General features: G+C 38.6%; 2 protein-coding genes and 1 long non-coding RNA gene across 4 annotated transcripts; 1 reads left to right on the top strand and 2 right to left on the bottom strand.

Moving 5' to 3' along the window:
* Window positions 1-204: 204 nt before the first annotated feature.
* On the bottom strand, window positions 205-9,355 carry casp10 (caspase 10, apoptosis-related cysteine peptidase). Of its 2 annotated transcripts, XR_008301810.1 has the most exons (13): window positions 9,192-9,355; window positions 7,688-7,965; window positions 7,339-7,444; window positions 6,974-7,109; window positions 5,207-5,286; window positions 4,973-5,006; window positions 4,832-4,893; window positions 4,709-4,736; window positions 3,886-3,995; window positions 3,673-3,790; window positions 2,471-2,984; window positions 1,498-1,738; window positions 205-1,441 (listed from the first exon to the last, which is right to left on the bottom strand). XR_008301810.1 is itself a non-coding variant. In XM_026912592.3 (12 exons), exons 1-12 carry the CDS (start codon window positions 9,201-9,203, stop codon window positions 1,585-1,587), a joined length of 1,632 nt encoding a protein of 543 aa, XP_026768393.3. In that variant the 5' UTR covers window positions 9,204-9,355; the 3' UTR covers window positions 205-1,584. The 2 variants fall into 2 exon arrangements, 1 of the variants encoding a protein (XP_026768393.3); XM_026912592.3 differs by having other exon boundaries at window positions 205-1,738.
* A 201-nt stretch (window positions 9,356-9,556) lies between these two features.
* LOC117597390 (uncharacterized) lies at window positions 9,557-17,159 on the top strand. Its single transcript, XR_008301811.1, has 3 exons — window positions 9,557-9,843; window positions 10,461-10,534; window positions 17,053-17,159. It is a non-coding gene; the product is annotated as an uncharacterized LOC117597390 (long non-coding RNA).
* LOC113526302 (protein FAM237A-like) lies at window positions 14,949-17,480 on the bottom strand. The gene is given in 2 exon segments (XM_026913233.3): window positions 14,949-15,583; window positions 17,072-17,480. Coding segments are annotated over 2 exon segments (564 nt in total). The 3' UTR covers window positions 14,949-15,428.
* Between the last annotated feature and the right edge of the window lie 3,506 nt (window positions 17,481-20,986).

The following is a 20,986-nucleotide window of genomic DNA, read 5'->3' on the forward strand; positions in this document are numbered from 1 at the left end:
TGACAAAAATAGCACTCTACAAAGGATTTCTTTTCAATTTCAAACTTTTGAAAAGAGAAACAGGCTATCTTGACTTGATTTCCCATAATAAAATTGCACATAATTGCATCATTCATTCGTTCCTTCATCTTCAGTAACTATGTTATCCTGACATGGGGAGATCATGCAAAACTCCACACTATATGCAGTAGTCTGAGCTCAGCCTTAGAATTTGAGTTTGTTTAATTGGACAACACAATTAATATAACAGAAAAGAAACAAAAATGGGAAAAGCAGAGAAAAAAATAATACTATAATATAAAAACAAGTAGACATACTTTACAAGAGGTCTTTTAAAGTAGTTTACCTGGTTTTAATTGATATACAGATGTAGACAAATTTGTTGGTACTCTTATAGTTCTTTGAAACAATGATTCATTGCTCCTGAAAAGTGATTAAACCAAAAGCAATAGTCTCTTATATACCTGCCTGCCCATAGTATGTGATAGATTAAACCAATAAAATTGTGAAGAGAAATGACTTATTTATTTTATCAAGATAATCTAAAACAGCCCGGACAGATTTCTTGGTACGACTAAAAAAAGATTAGAAATCATTGCATTCTAAATCATGTTTCAAACTAATTGTTTAACCTTAATTAGTGTCACAGGTATCTTCAATCTTTGTAACAGCTAATCAGCCTATTTAAAGAGAGAAAACGTGCCACTGTGTAGGTTGGTATCATTGTGTGCACCACACTGATCATGGACCAGAGAGAGGCGTCTGAGTGATTGATGCCATTAACGGTTATCAATTTCAAATTATTTCAGAGATAGTCGTGGGTTCCTCTTTTGCATGAAAGGGTACCAACAATTTTGCCCATGTCTGTATTTAACATGATAATTTGCTATGTATAACAATTTCTATGATGAAATGTTCCACAAGTATTCTCACATATTGCTTTACCCCATGAACCTTTAGTTGATATCATAGTCACAGGCAGCATGCAGTCAAATGAGAATCATAATCCAAAGTCAAAATACGAAGCGTAAACCCAGTGGATGACATGCAACAGCACAAGAAGGCACATAGGTTAAAACATGGGCTGCACTCGAACAGTATGTACGATGTTTACTGACAGATACTGAACTCAGCAGAAATATATTGTATGTACCAAATATAAAAAATATATATTTGAAAAATGTTTTACATTCTCCATAAAAATAGGAAACATAAACTACATCTGCACTATTGTTAATCCCCTAATTTAATTTGGTGTTTAACACACTTTGACACATTTAATATCCATATTGATGATGGCAAACCCAAATGTAATGTAATACACAGTAAACTGAAGGTGGTTCAAGTATGGATGGTACATGTTACATTTGGTGCTACAATTCTGCGGTCTCCTGCTGTTGTGCTGTTCATCTTGTCTTAAAATGTCAAGTTATATATATATATATATATATATATATATATATATATATATATATATATATATATATATATATATACACATAAAAAAATATGGCAATTTTTAAAAACAGTTTCTCAAGGTTAAGACCTTGTAGCAATCCAGATGAAATGTCAGTTAAATGATGATTAAGAGGGCATAGGGGTTTTTGGTATTGGGAACACTACTCTCTTAGTCAGTGTGAATTCTGGCTGTGGCATCTGCTTTCTGGTTCCAGTTTTGTCAGCCTTCTTGCTAACTTCTTTGTTCACTTCAGTCAGGATGGACAGCAGATCAATACCACTACATACAGAAAAGAAAACACAAAAGGAAAAAATATATATAAAAAGTCCATAAATAGTTTATGCTCTTTATCATTGTTCTTAAACCTCTGTGCAATCTCATCTTCTGAAGATTGTGAAATGTGTATAAAATACACAAATACCCATGATTATGACTTTCCAAGCATCATGGGTAAGTCATAAAATAATTTCTGAAGTGAAGGGGGGACCAACGCCACATTAATGCCCATGGTTTTGGAATGGGATATTCAAAAAGCACATGTGGGTGTGATGGTCAGGTCTGCACATCATTTTGGCCTTATGGTGTATTATATTATAATACAGCTATTATTAAAAAAAAGCTATTACATCATAAAGATATGCAGCTCCACTGCTTAATTCTTTAAGTTAAAGTGGTGTAATTTCCTGTGAAATTAGAGATATTTGGCTAACAAGCAGTATGTTACTCTGAACCATTTTGATTATGGAAAAAAAATGGTGCTATGAAGAAAATCCTAGCAGGCGGTTAGAAAAAATAAACAGAATTTTGCAACAAAAACAGTGGCTGAAACTGCTACCAGAAACGAATACATACTTCACAACCCACTTAATTTCCTATTCAGAGAATTGGCTATTCTGCAGAGTGAATATGATTCATGTTTGGTCTGTCTTTGGAGTCTTTGACTTAGATAAATTATATCCCACAAGTGATCAACCACAAAGGAACAACAGAATGTGGTCTGTGCATGCTCACCTTGGCACAAGCTTTTGTAGGTTCTTACACAATGACTGTATGAACCAGGTTCCTCTAAATTTCTCTCTGAATGAGACATAGCCTGGCACCGTCGCCATCGCCACTAGGTAGTCAGCCCCTGCAGGTATGGACTCTTTGGGCACTTCAGCATCACAAAAAAAACCCATCTCCATGTCTGAGGTGTTTGTAGAACCATCCGACTGAAGGAAGACCACCTGCTGCTCCTGCAAGCCCTGACAGGCTTGGATGAAGAAGAGTTTGGGCTTTCGGTTGAGGGAGGGGCAACGGTGGCCATCCAGCAGCTCCATCAGCTCCCTTAGCGAGACTTTCCCTCCATCCACCCCATACAGACCCCTCTCATAGCCATGAGTCAGCACACAGCACACCACACAGTCGGCCTGAGTGTGATCTCGCTTGCACAGCGCATTCAGAGCACTCAGCATGTCCTCCCTACTGCAGTCCTGCTTTGTCATGGTTTCAAACCCCAGCCACTTGAACACAGCAACTAAACTCTCTGCACAGACACACACACACACAAACAGAATCCACTGTAACCTGATTAGACTGACCAAAATTAGTTGAAGTTGGCTTTAAAGCATCACTGCTTCTTAATTCTTTCAGTGAGAGAAGTTCTTTGTGAATGTAAAACAAAACATGGCTGATCCAGGACACCAGACAAAGAAAGATGCTGCTGCCTGGTGCATTGCCCACTCTGTTGCAGTGTATACTGTACCGTGCAAGTCTTAGTCAGTAAATAATTTCTATATGAAAAACGCTTTCAAAATAATTAAATAGGTTTTTGAATGAATGTATGGACATCTAAAATTTGCTCTTTTCTGCTTTTCTACTGACAAATTAACACAGAAGACAAAATAAAGTTCCAAATACATTTAGTTGTGTTTGCACACTAATGTTTATATCAGTTTTATCCACCATCTTTGTTGGTGATATATAGAGTGACAATTCAGACACAATAACTTTTTTATCCAAGAACTAATATAATCCAATTACAGTATATATGCATATTTACTGTACTGAATCTATAGCTATATAATACTTGACTGTTGTGAATAATATGATCATGAAACCATCAGAAAGGTTAATATATATCTGTGTTAATTACTCAGTGGCACAGCTCAAAATACAACATTTCGTGCTACTAAAACATGTGGTTTGAGTTTATATGCGTTAGTTCTGCTTACTCTCATCTACGTCCGTCCCCTCTCTGTTCTTCAGCCTTGGATAATTTGAAAAATCATAGTTGTTGATGATCAAGGCGATTCCTCTCCAATCTCCACTCATGTCATATTGCTCCAGCTTCTACAGCACAAAGTACATCAAGCTGTCATTCCAGACCAGGAACACACACACCACACACTGCGAAACTTCAGAATTACCAAATGAGAGAAAGTTACCGGTGTGTTATTTTGGTTAGGCTCAGGAAAGCTCAGGTTCTTGTCACCTTGGGCGAGGTTTTGAGTTTCAGAAAGATTCAAGCGTGCAATCTGTGCCTGTACAGCATCACCTGGAGGCCATTTGGCAGAGTACACACAGCTAGCTCAGCTTAGATAGCAAATAATACACAAAAAATACTAACAAATGTGCATTCTGGATACACTGTGTGGCAAATTCCTACCATCAGTCTAATTCTGTGCAAAGCAGGAAGAGCAACTTATTTCAGCAAGTCTCAGTTCACCTACTTATACTATGCACTAAAAGTATGTACTCTTTTTATGAAGAAAAAGTACATACTTATGAGTGTGTAGCGAAAGAGTATGCAAGTACTGTGACATACTAACTAACACGTCATGTAATGGAAGAGAACGTTGTTGCCTAGTTACGCACACTGTCACTGTAAACAAACTCCTCGTTGCATTTCAGCTTTTCTTCATTCATTATCCCTTATATACTTTATACTATATAATTTAATTTACCATTCCCTTGATTTATTTTTCCACATTTCATTTACACCCCTCTAAAATGCGTCCTTGAATTCGGCCAAGCAAACCGTCACAAAACTCCTCCTCCCTTGCGCAAGGAGCTGTGGGCAATATTAGCTGAAAAAGTGTTCATGGATCCACACTTCAAAATTCTACCAGAAATAGTAGAGTACCTTTGGGATACTCATTTCAATATACTACGATCTGCAACATACTAATTCTAATCTCAGATACTATTTATGACGGGTAATAGGTGAACTGAGATGCAGCAAAAGTGTTTTAGGTTTTCACTCCTTACCCGAGAAAGATGTCTGCAAGGAACGCACCTGTGAAATAGACAAAATATGCAACATGTTATTAGTCTGTAAAAGGGAAATTCTAAGGTAGTCTCCTCCAAAAAGACAGCAGTGTGTTAACCAACCTCTGTGGACTGTGGCTGACTAAAATATGAGGGGGGCAGCAGCTCTTCAGTAGACACCAAATCTAAAACAAGAATCTCATTAATATCAGATAAATCTCAGCAACATAATATAATATTATAGAGCTTAGTCTGAAACTGTACCTTGGTTGTATGTAGCCCCTACAATGTCCTCAGGCTTAATGGCATTATACATTTAAATAAAACAAGATAAAATTAGGAACATATAAAGAGACACTTCTCAAAAAACAGGGATCACTTAGTCAATGGTAAAGGTTTTTCTTTTTTTCTTTTTTTTTTTTTACAGTTGGTCTACAAAAAATAAACATGTATAAAGTGTGATGTGAGAATAATGATGCCTAGTCGCATATATAATACCAGAATTGGTCTGGTGGTTACTGAGACGTCCTGAGAATCAGACTTGTCCCTCCATTTCACTTCTTCATGAACACTAGCACCTACGAAATGAATAGCCAAGAAATCAGGGGTTAGACTTTTTAAGGTAGATGAGATACTCAAAACTAGTCAAGAACATAAGAGCGATGTGAACAAAGGACTGGATACTGGACTCCTCCTGGACTATTTTACTATCCAAGTAGTTAATTCAATTCAATTTTTTTTGTATAGCAATTTTAACAATGGACACTGTCATAAAGCAGTTAGATCACAATGGTTACGCCTTGATCTCACTAAGAGAATTTACAATAACAGAAATCAACTGGATTTAAATTTAGTCTGTGATTGTTTTGGGGCTAGAAATTCTTTTAATTTTTTTTTCTAAAATCCTTACTTTGGCCCATTATTCATTGGTGGGTGGGGCTTAAATAAAGATGTACAATGGAATTTGGAGCAGCAAGTTCTCCAACTCTTAGCTATTCAAAACAACAACATGGTGAAAGGATCTGGATTGAAGGCTTTGCAGTGGAACCTGAAAGGCAGCTTGCTTACTATACAGTTACATTACATAAACGCTGTCACTGAACACGTCATTCTTAAATGTTCATATAATGCTATCTTATTTGGCACGTGCACTTATTTTGTGGTCATACAGTTGCCAACACCCTATTTGGTGGGGTATCAGCTAAAGTAAAATAGTCAAGAGTTCATAATTTACAGCCCTGTCGTTATTATTTACATTTACAGTAGCCTACATCCTATACTATAAAATAATTAAGGCTTCTTCGGCTGTTCCTCTGGGTGAAGTTTTCAAGATTCTGTGTATAACCCTAGAACAGAACAGCTGCCCTGTCAGAACAGGCTCCAGCCTAGAACCTTTTTAAGATGCTAAGAAGCCTTCACAACACAAATAACCCTTTGAAGAGCATTTAAAGAATGTCTTTTTCAGGGAGTGCACAAATAGTGAACTGTGTAGACAGTTTAGTAGCAGCACTGCTCAGCACAGTAGTGCAGTGGGGGCATGATTTTCCCATCAGCCTTTGTCAGACAAACACTCAGCACTTAAGGTTAGAAGAGACTGTCTTTTAAATTATAGAGTTGAAACCTACACTGTGGTTAATGCTAAATGTTGTGAAAGCTGAGACAAGGACTTCCTATATGACAGAAAAGAGGGACTTACTTTCATTGTATTTACTGTCTATATAGTGGCACAAGCCTGACTCAACAAACACACTGTTATGACAGTATTTCAAGTGTATAAGTCACTTTTAAACTCTGCTACATTAATTTATCACTGTTTTTTTAAATTCCATGCTATACGTCTATTTTTGTGTGTGTGACTGTAGGCGTATGAGTAGTCCTTCCTGAGTTCTGAGTTTCTGTTTTGCGATGTTACGTGGGAAAAATGCCTTATGTCATGTACTTCCTCAGTGCAGAAGAATCCCACAGTTCTGTGGTATGCTGCTTTATGGTAACTTGTGTATTGTAATGACACGTTAAACAACTATGCAAGAACATTCAAGAAGTAGATCTAATCCAGCTTTTGTTCTTACCAAAGTAGCTGTAGTGTACAAACCTGTTTTTGTCTTCTATTCTAATGCATTTTGTGCAGTTTACTTATACTCTTGATGGGTGACTTAGAATTAGTCAAAAATCAATGCTAAATTCTTTTATGCATTGTTTGACACTGAACTACTTTCAGCACTGCATTGTAAAATGCATACAATATTATGCAGTTATGTTACTCACCGGTCTCCATTTGATACGAACTGATTGTTTTCTTTAAATGAGGGCATACAAATCCAATGATTCTTTCTATAGTGCCAAGGTTATCAGCACCCATGCAGCCTCCCTTCTCCAGTTCCATAAACAACTGCAGTATTGTCTGTAAATGTGTCATTATATCAATAATGTTATAACATAATATAATAATATGGTGCCTTTAATTATTCATCCTTTATTTATTTATTTATTTATTTATTTATTTATTTATTTATTGATCTGTATTGAGGTCAGTACTCTAAAAATATTGTAGTGTGAGAGTATTGATTAAATACAATATAATTACAGTACTGTATCTGAGTTACTGTGAGTTTACACTGGTACACTCTCACCACATCTTGCTGTAGTTTCTTGCGGGGTAAAGTCTTGCCCAGCACAAATTTAATAGTCTTTAGTTCATCTTCTGAGATGTTCTCTGATAAATCAAATAGCATCTGCCTAAATTTTAAAGAGATAAGTGATTTTCAGAAATCAGCATTTTGTTTTCAAGAAGGAAACCTAAATAAAAACCTACAAAAAGCTAAAGATGCATATTAGATTAGATTAATATTTACAACATGAATATTTAAAAAGTCTCTTTTAAGCTGCTTCTATTCATTAACCAGTGAGAAGTACAGAGCAGCATGTACATTATTTGACAAGGAAGTACCAAAGGATCTACCACCAAAGTGCTACCCTGACCTGTAGGGGGAGACACGACTTCCTGAGAGTTGTGGATTCAATTGCAGGTCTCGGATAAGTTTATCACGTTTGATGATCTTCAGCAGCTCAACAAGCAGAGACCTATCTTCAGAAGATAGCAGGTCATGATTCTGCAGCAGAGAAAACAGATCTCTGGCTGTGACCACACTGCTGAGATCCTTCCTGAGCATATCAGAGCAGAGGAACACGAGATCCAGCACCTCAGTCTGGCTCAAGGAGTCCTGAACCTGCACCAGAATTTCCTGGAACTCTAGCACCTACTCAGAAAAACGACACAGTACATGACAAGACAAGTCAGCGTATATTTCAGCATGCATCCCTGAGAAATTACCAATCTAGCAATTCAACCTTACCATTATTAACCTTAACATGTACAGTATATACACTAGGTTAAAAAAAATTGCCCTAAATGGCAAATATAAAGATTTTAATGATCTTAACAACCAACAATTGGTCAGAAAATTAGCATGAATTAAACAAATGCACTCCTGAGAGCTTCTGTGCCACAGTTTGCTCATTTCAAGCTTCTAAAGCAGTTTACTTTTGCTGCAGTTAACTGTTTGTTTGGAGGAAAGCTAGAAACAGGAAAATTATTTTATATAGTCTTCTTGTATGCAAAAGTAAAATCATCACAATGATTAAAATGTTTGATGTAAAATTCAAACTAACACATGTCTGGGTGTACAAAATTTTCCAAAAATATCTTCTGGGATTTTTTTTTTTTTTTTTTTAAAGATTTGACATTATTTGATTATCTGGCATACCTGATGCAGCCCATCAAGAGCTACAAGGCTTAAACATTTAAAGAAATCAGAGGGAAAAGCTTCCCATACTAACTTCCTTAATCTATGTGTTTAATTCTTGCTCATTTCCTGACCAGTGATGTGTTGTTAAGACCATTAAAAGCTTAATATTTTGCCATTGTAGGCTTGGCCCGTGTTTTTTTTTTTTTGCCCAGGAGTGGAGATGGGGGGGGGGGGGGGGGTTTATTTCAAAAATTATTATTTTATAATATATTATCAAAATAATATTTATTATCAAAATAATATTTTATCAAAAATTAGAATATTTTTTTCCTTAAAAGTTTTTTTTTTTTTTTTTTTTTAAGAATTTTTAGAAATTCTGTTTTTTTTTTCGGCAAACACTTAAGAGTTTGTTTTACTCTTTATAGGCTTAATAATACTGAGTTAAAGCTTAACACTGCAGAACCGCAGGCTTTTCCCCTACAAAGGCAGAATAAAACACACTCGGAGCGCGCGAGGAAAGTGAATAACATGAGATTTCCTGGACTAAATGCAGCACTTCAGCGTCGCTGTAGTTTAAAAAATCTTAACTACAGTTAAGTCACTTCTAATATCTTTAAATCGTGATATGTGAAGTAAGTGACGACTTGTCAAGGTTTCGCTGACCAGAAGCTCGTTTGTGTCAGAAGGACGGCTGGATGTGTTGGAACGAGTCGGATAAGGAGTTATTCCGCACTTACCTTCTCCTCCATGGTGGAAGATCTCTCTCCGCTCAGCTCTAATCTAATCTAATCTAATCAGGAGGACGAGTCTCGGCTGTCTTCATGTTTTAAGCGGCTTTAAACCCCGCAACTGTCGCCACATTCAGAAGAAAAATGACTGATTCTGACTCACTCATGACTCTGCAACTTTCCCCAGTAAAAATGAAACTAGAAGGACTTCAGAAGGAGGAGAGTAGTGTACGGTGGCCCAGAAGGTCAAGGCAGCGGAACAATAAATAACTGAAAAAATAAAAAAGAGTCAACTTTAAATAAAAAGAAGACAATTTTAAATAAAAAGAAATCAACTTTAAATAAAAAAGAGTCAGCTTTAAATAAAGTAATACATTTTTAAAAAAAGAAGTCAACTCTAAAAACACCTTTTTAAAAGAAAGAAGCAACGTTAAATAAAAGCTGCTAACAACAATAAGAGAGCGCTCTCTTTCTGGGATAAGCTGAGAGCTAAATGCTAAAGCTTCCTCGCATGGCACTATGGGAATGCGGCTTCCATAAACAGCAGGTGCCACAACAAACATGGCCGCCATTAGCCGCGGCCTAGCATGGAATCTACAGAGAATTATAACATGATTAAATTATAATTTGCACTAAATACGCGACTGAATACAGTTATCAGGTAAATATTATTGAAATATGGTAAAAGGACGATGTGCGAATCAGGTGTTACTGGTCTGTACTCGACATAATGCTAAGTTTGTAGCAATGCTAACGCTGTTGGAGTATATGTGGAAAGTGCTGAGTGTAAAATGCAGTCATTAAAAGCAATAGCGATCTCATTTAGTCCGTTAGACACTCTCATGTAAACACTTAGCTCCATGGTATCTTTGTAATTTGTATCCAAATATGTATTTATAAGCAAACTAGTACGGAAAAGCGCTAACTAACTACAACAGCTAAGTTAGCTGACTTCTTTGAATGCTGGCTAGCGCAAATTAGCCCTTAGCTAACTTGGATCCTGTTATTGGTACCTATACCTAAAGCCACATGTAACAATATAAAATAGTTTACTCAGTTGCATTTAATTTATTGTGGATCATTAATGTTAATATAATGGCAGTGGTATTCTCATAGCTAGTTGTCTAATTTCAGAATAGTTATGTATATGCTTACACACTGTATTTAATAATACAGAATAGGGGTTTCATTTGGATGATATCAATTGCATTATAAGGTCTTTGTAAATGTGCTCATAGTGCTCATAATGTGTATGTTTGTGTGTTTTCCTCCTCACAGTGAGATGTATGTAAATGATCCACTCCCTGTGTATCACCTGATTTCTACAACTGGCTTTACATCCTGAATGGAAGGTGAGTGATAACTTCAGGAATCACGTCTCTTTTCAGAAACACCACTGAGCAGATCTTAGTCAGAGGACAGTGACACTGACGAGTGTTTCTTGATGGATGGAGGAGTAGCGGGGGGCAAATTGTGCAGAGCTACATATTGGTAGCAGCCAGTAATTGTAAAACACATTACTGAAATCTTGAGGAATTACATTTTAGAAAGTGTTTGCAATTGTGTGTGTGTATAACTTCATAGTAACATGATAGTGATGTCTGTATAAAACTCACTGTGCTTCATATTGTATATTCATGAAAAAAAAAGTCTTTATATCAGACACTCATAGCAACATCACATATCTTTCTTTCCCCCCATCGTAGATTGTCATTGTCTCACCCTTTGCATTCCTTACGCCACCAATAAACTACACATTTTAACATGTATTTTATTAATCAGTAAATAAATTGTTTAATGCCATATGTGATTTTATATTTATTTCCAGTTCATTTATACTTAAATAAAACAATCACAAAGCCTGTAAAGAATAGCTGAAAACTGTTGCATGCCATATTCCACATCAAAAACTCTGACCCTTGAAATGGTACAAATTTTCAAATAGAAGAAGGAGATTATGACGAACATTATGGTGACTCTGTCAAGCCAACATAAAAGCTGAGGCTTACATATAACATTAGGTTACGTACACCTAGGCTAAAGATATTCAATCTTATTTTTCATGTGGAAAAAAATGTTTTTATTGAAGTGTCTAGGTGTATGTAGGTGTATGTCTAGGTGTATGTAGCCTAGGTGTATGTAAACTTTTGGCCTCAGATGTATGTAACCCTGTCCTATGAACACAGGTTAACTGCCAGGGGCGGTTTTTCAACACCTGGATACCTTCTTGTGTGGATGCACACAAATGCAGAGACCATTAACACAAAGTCGCTTGGTGACTATATGATACGATAAAACACCATCAGTAATGGCTGACATTCCCTTTGGAACCTTCTCACCAAGTTTGGCTTAGGTTCAGAGTGACAGGGAATCCGTTGTTTACAGAACAGGGTTAAATATGTAACCTAATGTTCTAGTTCAAACCTCCTAACCTCCTAACCACCAAGCGCCAACACCTGAATTACCTATACAGGTAGGTCAAGAGGAATCGACTCACCCTCAGACTGACTAGAAGGGCATTTGGATGTGCTCACTGCACTCGCTCCATTGGGAAAGTGTTAATCTTATAAAATCTGGAAAAGGTGCATGGTGATGCACAGTTAGCAGCCTCCTGGTGTGGCATGCCATTCAGTAGGGTCCATGTGAATGAAACATTCCCTGTCGTGTGGCCCATCACTATAGTACTGTGCCTCTAGGCCATGATGATGACCAATCACCCTGAAGCACAATACACTGTTTAGACAGACAGTATACCAGATGACTAACTGGTTTTATGACCAATTATCTGTTGTATGGCTCACATAGCACTGTACTAGAATTTATCCTTATAGCACACTGTGAATCAATGCCCAGGTTCTTAGGTTTGTGACACTAAACCATAGGTTGGAACCCTGAGTTTGGTCACACGGTCTCCCCGGAACCTTGTCAGTTGTCAGTGCTATGCAGGGGAAGCTTATCACCGAGGCAGTTCTCTCCACCCTCTGCTGAGGTGATCATCAGCCAAAAAAGGCTGTTTATAGTAATATTCCTTCCAGAAGAGAATCCTGTCTGGGTCTGTACAGAATGGTATTAAGGGACTAGAACACAAAGGGGAAGATCTCCCGTCTGACTGCTGGGAAGCATAGTGAATGAAAGATGTCTGTCTCCTTTCAGAAGCACTGCTATAAGCCTAAAAGCTCCCAGTGTACAAGGTTGTTATGCTAGGGTGCTAGCACTCCTGATGGCTGTGGTATAGCCATTAGACTGCCCACTGGATCAAACGGCCAAACCCGTGGGTGCAGATATCCTGTCTGGGGGTGCCCATCTGTCCTCTCATCTGTGACAGTGAATCTTCCTGTGGAAAGATTCCCAGTATGTTCTAATCACTGACGAGAGCACAAGTGGAAACTAGGGCTGTGTTCGTTCTTTTGGGGCCTTACGTAGACCACTGTAGTTTTGTTGCTGAATGCTGTGTAGCATGGGCAGAGTCAGTGACTGATGTGGGAACTAATACCATAGGCCATTGGGTCAGCTGTGAGCTACCTTGAGTTCCTTGTCACAGAGGGCTGACTGGCTCCACAAGGGGGACCATATTCAATAAAAGGATATGTCTGGGGAATTCCTAGGTCTGCTGTATTATGCAAGCACCACTCTCCTGGGTGTATACACTTCCTTGAAAGTGTGTCATTGCATTCGGTAAGTCACTCTCTGCGTGGATAACCTTTGGAGATCCTACTTGTGGAGGCTCAATGAAAGACAGAAAACTTTCTTTAATCTCCTACTGTCCTGACAGTCACCATATTGTTGGAATGGTTCAAGATATGACAGTGTCACAAAATAGGGTAGGAAGGATTTGAGAGCAAACCAGCCCTAAACTAACGTGCCTTCTTTTTTCATTCTGGGAAAAATCCCATGCTTCCAGAGAATTGGAGCATCTGTCCATTCTCAATGAGACAAGAATGTATTATGATTTCCTTAATCCCAACCACCCTTGAGAGGCAGCTGTGGTCACCAGTCGAGTCATCCCAGCAATTTCTGGAACCACTCATAGCAGCCTGCCTGAACTGGTAAGGCACAATAAAGTCTGCCACACATTGGAGTGACAAGCTCTTACACAAATAGCTGAAGAAAAACACTCGACATGTGTACAAGGCGAGAAGACATTGGCCATTACTGATGACATTTTTATTTGGTATCATATGGTTGCCACATGACTTGTTAATGATGTGTTAAAGGTCTCAGCATGTGTGCGCATGCACTTAAGAAGGAGTCCAGGTGTTGAAAAACCACCTCTGGCAGATGTGGGGTGAAATAGAACTACATATTTTAATTATTCTGTAAAAATGTATTTTGAACATTATTTGTGTCTGTCACAATGCAAAGATGAATACTGAGTAGTCTGCTCCATCAGAGCAATCTTTAGTTTAGTGTACTAGTTTTAATGGGTTACAAAGAGATACAGTCTGTCCACTGTAAAACGCTGTTAAATATACTGCAGAACAGTTTCATAGTAAGAGACAGCTACATCTACTGTAGGGAACACAGAAAATGCACTGGTTAATGTAGGCCTGAATGCCCAGCTCCAGTTCATCTGGAATGCTATAACGGGCCTTATCCTTGCTCTTTTACACCAGTGCCTTTGAAGCAGAGCAGCTCCACTGTCCTACTCATCTGCTGTTGAGTCTGCAGTTCAATGAAGCACCAAAGGATTTATATTACATATAGCAGCATGGTCTCTACACTAGAGGACACATTTTGGCATATGGAATCAGTCACTGAATTTTATATAATCACTGAATATTTTTGCAAGCTCACATGGGTCGAATGAAACAAGTAGCCCTTGAGTTGGAGGTGATCTTTGAGGGCACATATCAGCATACTATTTCAATAAACCTATGTATTTCTAGAGAATTACTAGAGACACAGTAGCTGAAGCATTTCACTTGTCTTATGGTCACAGTAATACATTATAAACATTAATACAAGTATTACAACATAAAATGTTATATCCGCGAGCAAGCTAACTATTGTATTACTTGAGGTGATAACTGTCTATATTTTCTTACATAGTTAGGTACATTAATGCTAAAAGATGAACTTACAATATCCCACAGTAACTGTTACCTTTTCTGTTATCCGTGTTCCACTTCTGGTGTGCTGTTGGTGAAAAATCTTCTTTGATTTCATCAGGAATGTAAGATAATATTCTGACAAGATTTTAGGATATTTGATAGATATTCACTGTGGACATTCAACAAATGATATGAGTATTAACTGTCTAAACTACTTTTAACATAAAGTTTAGCTTAACAGTCACATTGAGCACTGTGAGAGAAGTGAAAGTGCAGGGGAAAGGGTCAGACCTAATCCACCTCCTCCTAGGCTGTTTTAATTGTCCTGAAACTCCTGCCATGTTCACATGTATTTCCTGCAATAATACTGTGGATTTTGTGTGGTGGGCCACACTATTACAGTGAAACCTATCGGGAAAAAAAATAAAATCCTTATGGGGGGGAAGCAGTGGTGGCTAGTCCATAGGGGCAGGTGGAGGCAGAGCCCCACCATTTATATCAACAGTTAATCATACTGTATACGTCATAAGGTTCTCATTCAGTCAATACATATTAAATTATGTTGAAATACCAAGTACCTATTTTAGGTGCTATTAGTGCTATTAGAGGTTCATTTGGGCAGGATTCATGCCGGCTATTTTAAAATTACTCTGTGGCTGCCATGATCTTGTTTTATAGAAAATAAATCCAATATATTTCCAAAAAAAGGTAAAGTGTAAGTGAGACACTGTCTATGATGCACAGAATATTTCTGTTGTAAGATATATCATGAAGATTGGGAGAGTGACAGGGGATTATAGAGTGGATAATGTCCATACTTCAGAAGAATGCTGGGCTGAGAAAATGAAGAAAAATTCCATTATAAATGTCATCCTGCCTGATGAAAATCTATGGGCATGAGCCGCTGCTGGGAAAAAGGGTGTTGGCCTAATGTTGGCTAACCCACAATGACTGCACATGGGATTCTTGAAAAGTTAGGCCATTTTGAGTTTTGTATGAGTTAGCCCATGCCCACACTGCCTGCAGCTTGCCCATTAAGAGCCAATGTTTGATGGGATTAGTCTGGCTCAAAACGCTCACTCAGTCAAAATAAAAACAAAAAGGTCTTAGGCTAAAGAAGTGGTGCGAATTATTTTATTAAACAGGAAAAAAGTTGCCATAGGTAAAAATATTTTATCTTCATTTTTCTTCATGATTAAAAATGTGAAATTTTCTTTGAAGCCTGGGTTTTTGGATAAGCATCACTGTGCAAGCTGTGTGGTCCATCCTGCTGCACCTGGATTTGAAACCAGGCCCGAGTAAACTCCTTTAACTTCGAAAAATGGTTCTGCGACTCTTGCACAAAAGACTCTAGAGGGAACAGACAAAACCAGTTTCATGTAAATAAAAAAAACACAAGATAAGAATAAAGATCCACAGTATATAATCTCAGCCTTTACATCGTTTTCAAAAATGGCACAAGACTGTCATTTTGTCTTTTTGTATTTTGTAAAGTCATTACAGAATAGCTACAGTTGCATTTGCAGCTATTCATATTAGACAGTGTAATCAGGTATATTCACTTGGATTTAATTTTAATCTAAGTCTGACATTGCCATCTGGTAAAAACAGGTCCATATGAATGTACTGTTAAATAAAGCTGATCTTCACAGAGAGGAACAATTGCCCCTAAAAAAAAAAATATAAAAAAAAAAAAAGACTCCGCCCCAGGAGATAGGGCTTTTAGTGTGGCTGCCCCAAAACTATGGAGGACTCTTTCTCTCCATTCTCTCCATCACTTGCACCTCCTTTCCCCATTTTAAGACACAGCTAAAGCCCACTTTCCTTTTCCACCAACCTAATGATTCATACGCATGGGTCTTATTGTGCCCTCTCTATTTTAGTTTGCTTTTCTGTTTTTGTGGTTCTGAGGTGTATCTTTACAGTGTCCTTGGTTGAAATTATTATTATTACACCAGCTGCGTTAAAAGCGCAAGTCCCTTGCCCCATAGAACCCCACAGAAATCCCCTAAAATGACACTTTCTGCCCGCTGTGAACTTACACTTAGTTTAGGTGCAAAGACAAAAAAAAAAAAAAAACCCTGTTATTGGATGAACCACCACTTGACTCTGGATATTCATGGGTAAAGCCAGGAGCCAGGCTGAAGTGGGATGCGGGGCCCAGGCTGAGGGAATATGTTTTGTATGTGGTGTGCACTTACGAGTAAGTTAAGAACAGTGTATAGCTCTCAGCCAGCAAATTAAGGACTGCATTCCATTTAAAAGCTGCCTCTGTGAATGCGAAAACAGTGGCCATGTGCCTAATTTAAAGAGTACGTATGCTCATGTATACTGGTTAATGAAAGCTGGGCTGTTTGAGTAATGATATGGGAATGTTTAAGCTGTTGCAGAAGTGCATTGTAATTGCAAGCCATTCACGTCACTGCCTTTCATCAGTAACAATATTTTCTCGTACGCGCTTCCTGATGCCGGGAAAATGTATTTTCCCCTCCATTCATGATATACTCGCCTTCCTGGCCTCCATTCATAGCCTCTCCCTGCTTAAACTCCTGATTTTATTTGTCGTCCTCTGGAAAAGCACACTCTGAGTAGCTTTCTGCTTTCACATAAGTGACTTCAGTAAAGCCTGGAGTTCCCTGAGGCCCTTTCCGCCCACCCTTCCCGAAAAACAAACTATAACCATCACATAATGAGGCACTGAACTGAGTGGCATCAAAATTGAGTAAATTCCTTAAAATCTGTCTGTTTGTCTGTGTTGTGGCACAATATATCCAAATATGTGTAATTATTCACCTTCCATAATACTCCCTTAAACCTAGGTCAGGATCTAATACTTACTGTCCGCGGAGAGAGCGCGCGCGACCGTGAGACGCCTTTTTGTCCGCATGATATGCCGCCTCCCGAGCCCATGGTTTCGGGACCGGATGCAGTCCACGTAGAGGTCCCAGAAGACTTGGGCCAGGTCCCAGAACAGAGCGCCGTGCTTCCGGTTGTCCGAGGACTTCAGAAACACCATGAGGTCCCAGAAGTCAGGCACGGTGTGCGCGATTCGCGGCGTGCGCATCTCCAGCAGCAGTACAGAAGCGCTCTCCCAGCAGCGCGGGTCCGCGCGGCTCAGCGTTAACGGGTCCACGTGACCCAAGCTTTGGTCCTGCGTTGAAAGCGCGTGCACCAACACGAGCAGCAACAGGACCAGACGCGCGCGCAGGACCACGTCATCCATCATCTGCGAGAGTAATTAGTTCATTAGACACTGAGGGTCAACTATGAGCCCTAAAAGCTGATTAACAACTACAAGTGTCAACTGGTAGTCCTGAAAGTTGGACAACAATGCCATAAAATCGAATAGTTTTCTGGAAAAAAAACTATCTAAAAAGTTAAATAAATAAAATCTTAGAAATATTCTCTGGAAACTTTGTGTTCTGAGCATTATGCATACAAGAAATTCGTTTGCAGAGGCTACCTGATACAAACTGAGCCGTAAGAATTGTTCTCGAAATGAAATAATTTGTCTATTAAGGTTAACACCATTAGTTTATATGTGAATACTCTAAAAATACAGTAAAACAACACCATGTATTATATGTATATTTTTTTTCTGGCTGCAACAGCATGCACTTATAAATTATTTGCACACATTTAAACTAATAATTGTAACAGCATTAACATTTTTATATTAATGGCCTATTCAAATCTTCATATTTACATTATATTACATTTGCAAATGACTGCTGGAATTATATATACATGCAAAAGAAGATTCGCTTACCTTTGAGATGTCACGGTAAACTGACAGGATTTGTTTGTGAACCTGCGTTACAACCTCAGTTTGATTAAGGGGGGTGGTCACAGTATTAAACCCCCCACAGCGCTTAACAGGGATGTTCCACTCAAGCTGATGGAAAAGCGCACCAAAGTCATGGTGCTGCTAACTTCAGATTCTGCTTTAGCCTATAAATGATTTATTTCAATAATAAAGTTTCTTTCATTAGTCGGATGACAGCATTTTATGTGAGATTACTTAAGTCACCGCAGTGTGTGATGATTTTGAAATGAGTTTGCGTGATGAGAGTTCAAGTCTTTATTAGGCTCAGACAGTGAGTTAGACATTGTCAATTTCTTGCAGTGAAATTCTTAATTGCATGTTCCCGAACTGTGCAAAACATTACAAAGAGCAAAGACACATAAATCATAAAGTGTACAACAGCGCTGGACAATTCAGTGCAGGGAAAATAGCAATAAATATCCTTGTACAGAATGCACACTGCAATATGCACGTGCATGTGATATATGTTATATACACTGAGTTGGTGGTCATACGCATTGCTGGCAGGTTAGTAGTAGGATTTCCCTTCGAAAACGGGCTGTTTGCAATATTATGTATTATGCACTCCTAAAGAAAATAAAAGGAAAAAAAAACAAGTTTTGATGTGGGCCCAGGTCCGTCTCATGTAGTGTGCGGGGCCCAGAGCGGTATTTTGGTTGTAGTGCGTGCATATAAATAAGCTATAGAACCGCGCGAGACGACAACATAGCAAATTAAGCATTTCTTAGATATTTAACGACTTGAATTGTCGTAGCTGTTTACCAGGAGTTATTTCTCTAACGATGCAGAGTTCACACCTTGAATGCGTCGATGACATGATTCCCCGCCCGTGTCCCGCAGAGTGAGCCACTAAGTGCGCAATTAAGAGCAGGAGGTAGTGAAAGCCCCCCTCCGGCTCTCGCGCGCTTCTGCCTTACACCGCGCGCGCGTGTGTCGCGCTCATGCTTTTAGCAAAATGCCACATGAATGAGTGATGGATGCGTAATTACCGCCTAAGGACGGGGCCGCACGCATCGGACAAAAACACCTCTCAGCGGCCTCTAAAATGTGCATTAGAAGTCGTATTGCCACGCGTGTACAAACCCTTTTTTTTTTCTGTCACCAATGCTTGAATGGGCTAAAACACTGGAATTTTCATTCATTCAGTTTGACAGCAAATGATAAGGTCACAGTTATTACTGTAAAGAAAGATGACGACACTCACATCAAGTGTGTGAAACAACAATGGACTGGATGCGTGGTCTACTATATACTGTGCTATATTTACTTGGTGGGCTGACTTGAAAATATAGAACCATATAGGACAGGGAAGCAGAGGGGCATGGGTGGTTACATGGTGGTACTTACCACCTGTATAATGAGCCTTGCCACCCCATTCACAAATCAGAGATGTCTAGTACTCCTAGTAAGTGTGCACACCCCTTAACTAATACTTTAAATACTTTAAAGCACCTTTTGGCAGTAATACAGCACTCATCTTTTTGGTTAAGAAACTACCACACACATCTTAATTTGGCAATTTTATTCCACTCTTCCTGCAAAAAAATGCTCCAGATCTATGAAATTGTGAGGGGATCTCCTATACACAGGCTCTTCAAGTCATTCCACAGGTTTTTGATAGGATTCAGAGCTGGGCTCTGACTGGGCCATTCCAAAACATTAATCGTCTTCTTCTGAAGCCATTCCTTTGTTTACTTGGATTTGTGCTTTGGATCATTAGTATGCTAGAAGGGGAAATTTTTCATCGTTAGCTGTCTTACAGAAGCCTGCAGGTTTTGTGCCAAAATAGATTGGTATATGGAGCTATCCCACTTTCTTGACTAGAGCCCCAGCTGAAGAGAAGCTGCCCCATAGAATGATGCTGCCACCACCATGCTTTATCATGGGTATGGTGTTCTTTGGGCGATAAGCTGTCTTGTTTTTGTGCCAAACATATTTTTAGAGTTATTATCATAAAAGTTTTACCTTGGTCTTAGACACATTTTGCCACATGGTATAGGGTGATTATCTGTATGTTTTCACAAAACCTAGATGGGCTTGGATGTTTTTTTTTTTTTATTTTGAGAGAATGGGCTTCCAGACTCATGAACAATCGTGAGTGATTATCACATGCAGGGAGTGACCAGTACTTGCCAGATAGTCCTGCAGCTACTTTAATGTTGCTGTAGGTCTCTTGGCAGCCTCCCTGATAAATTTAAGTCTTGTTCTTTTACCAATTTTGGATCAACATCCTGTTCTTCCTAGTGTCACTGTGGTGCTCAGTTTTCTCCACTTGTTGATGATGGCCTTCATGGTATTCCATGGCATGGCTAATGTTTTGGAAATTCTATTGTACCCCTCTCCTGATCAATACCTTTTGACAATAATCAGCAATTGGATGAAACCAAGAAGATCCATTGATGATAGGTTTATAATAAGTACTTTTGAACATGAGTTTAAATGGGATTAGTTAATTCTGAGCACAGTCACATGCCCCCCTGGGGCAGTCGTGGGCTAATGGATAGAGAGTCGGACTTGTAACCCAAAGGTGAACCCGAAGGTCGTGGGTTTGAGTCTCTGGTCCGGCAGGGATTGTAGGTGGGGGGAGTGAATGACCAGCGCCTCTACCCTCAATACCATGACTGAGGTTCACACTGTGTGTGTGTGTGTGTGTGTGTGTGTGTGTGTGCACTTGGATGGGTTAAATGCAGAGCACAAATTCCAAGTATGGGTCATCATACTTGGCCACAAGTCACTTCACTTCATATAAAAAAGTGTGTTATTGTAAGTTTTCTCTTTTTTCCTAAAATGTTTTATTTGTTTTTCACTTGAATTTTGTTGGTTGCTATATCACATTAAAGGTGGAAAAAGACTTGACATGATTTATCATGATTTAATTTTTTTTTTTTTTTTTTACATCACAAAAACCTGCAATTTTAGCAGGGGTG

Source organism: Pangasianodon hypophthalmus, chromosome 5 (assembly GCF_027358585.1).
Source record: "Pangasianodon hypophthalmus isolate fPanHyp1 chromosome 5, fPanHyp1.pri, whole genome shotgun sequence".
Taxonomy (NCBI): domain Eukaryota; kingdom Metazoa; phylum Chordata; class Actinopteri; order Siluriformes; family Pangasiidae; genus Pangasianodon; species Pangasianodon hypophthalmus.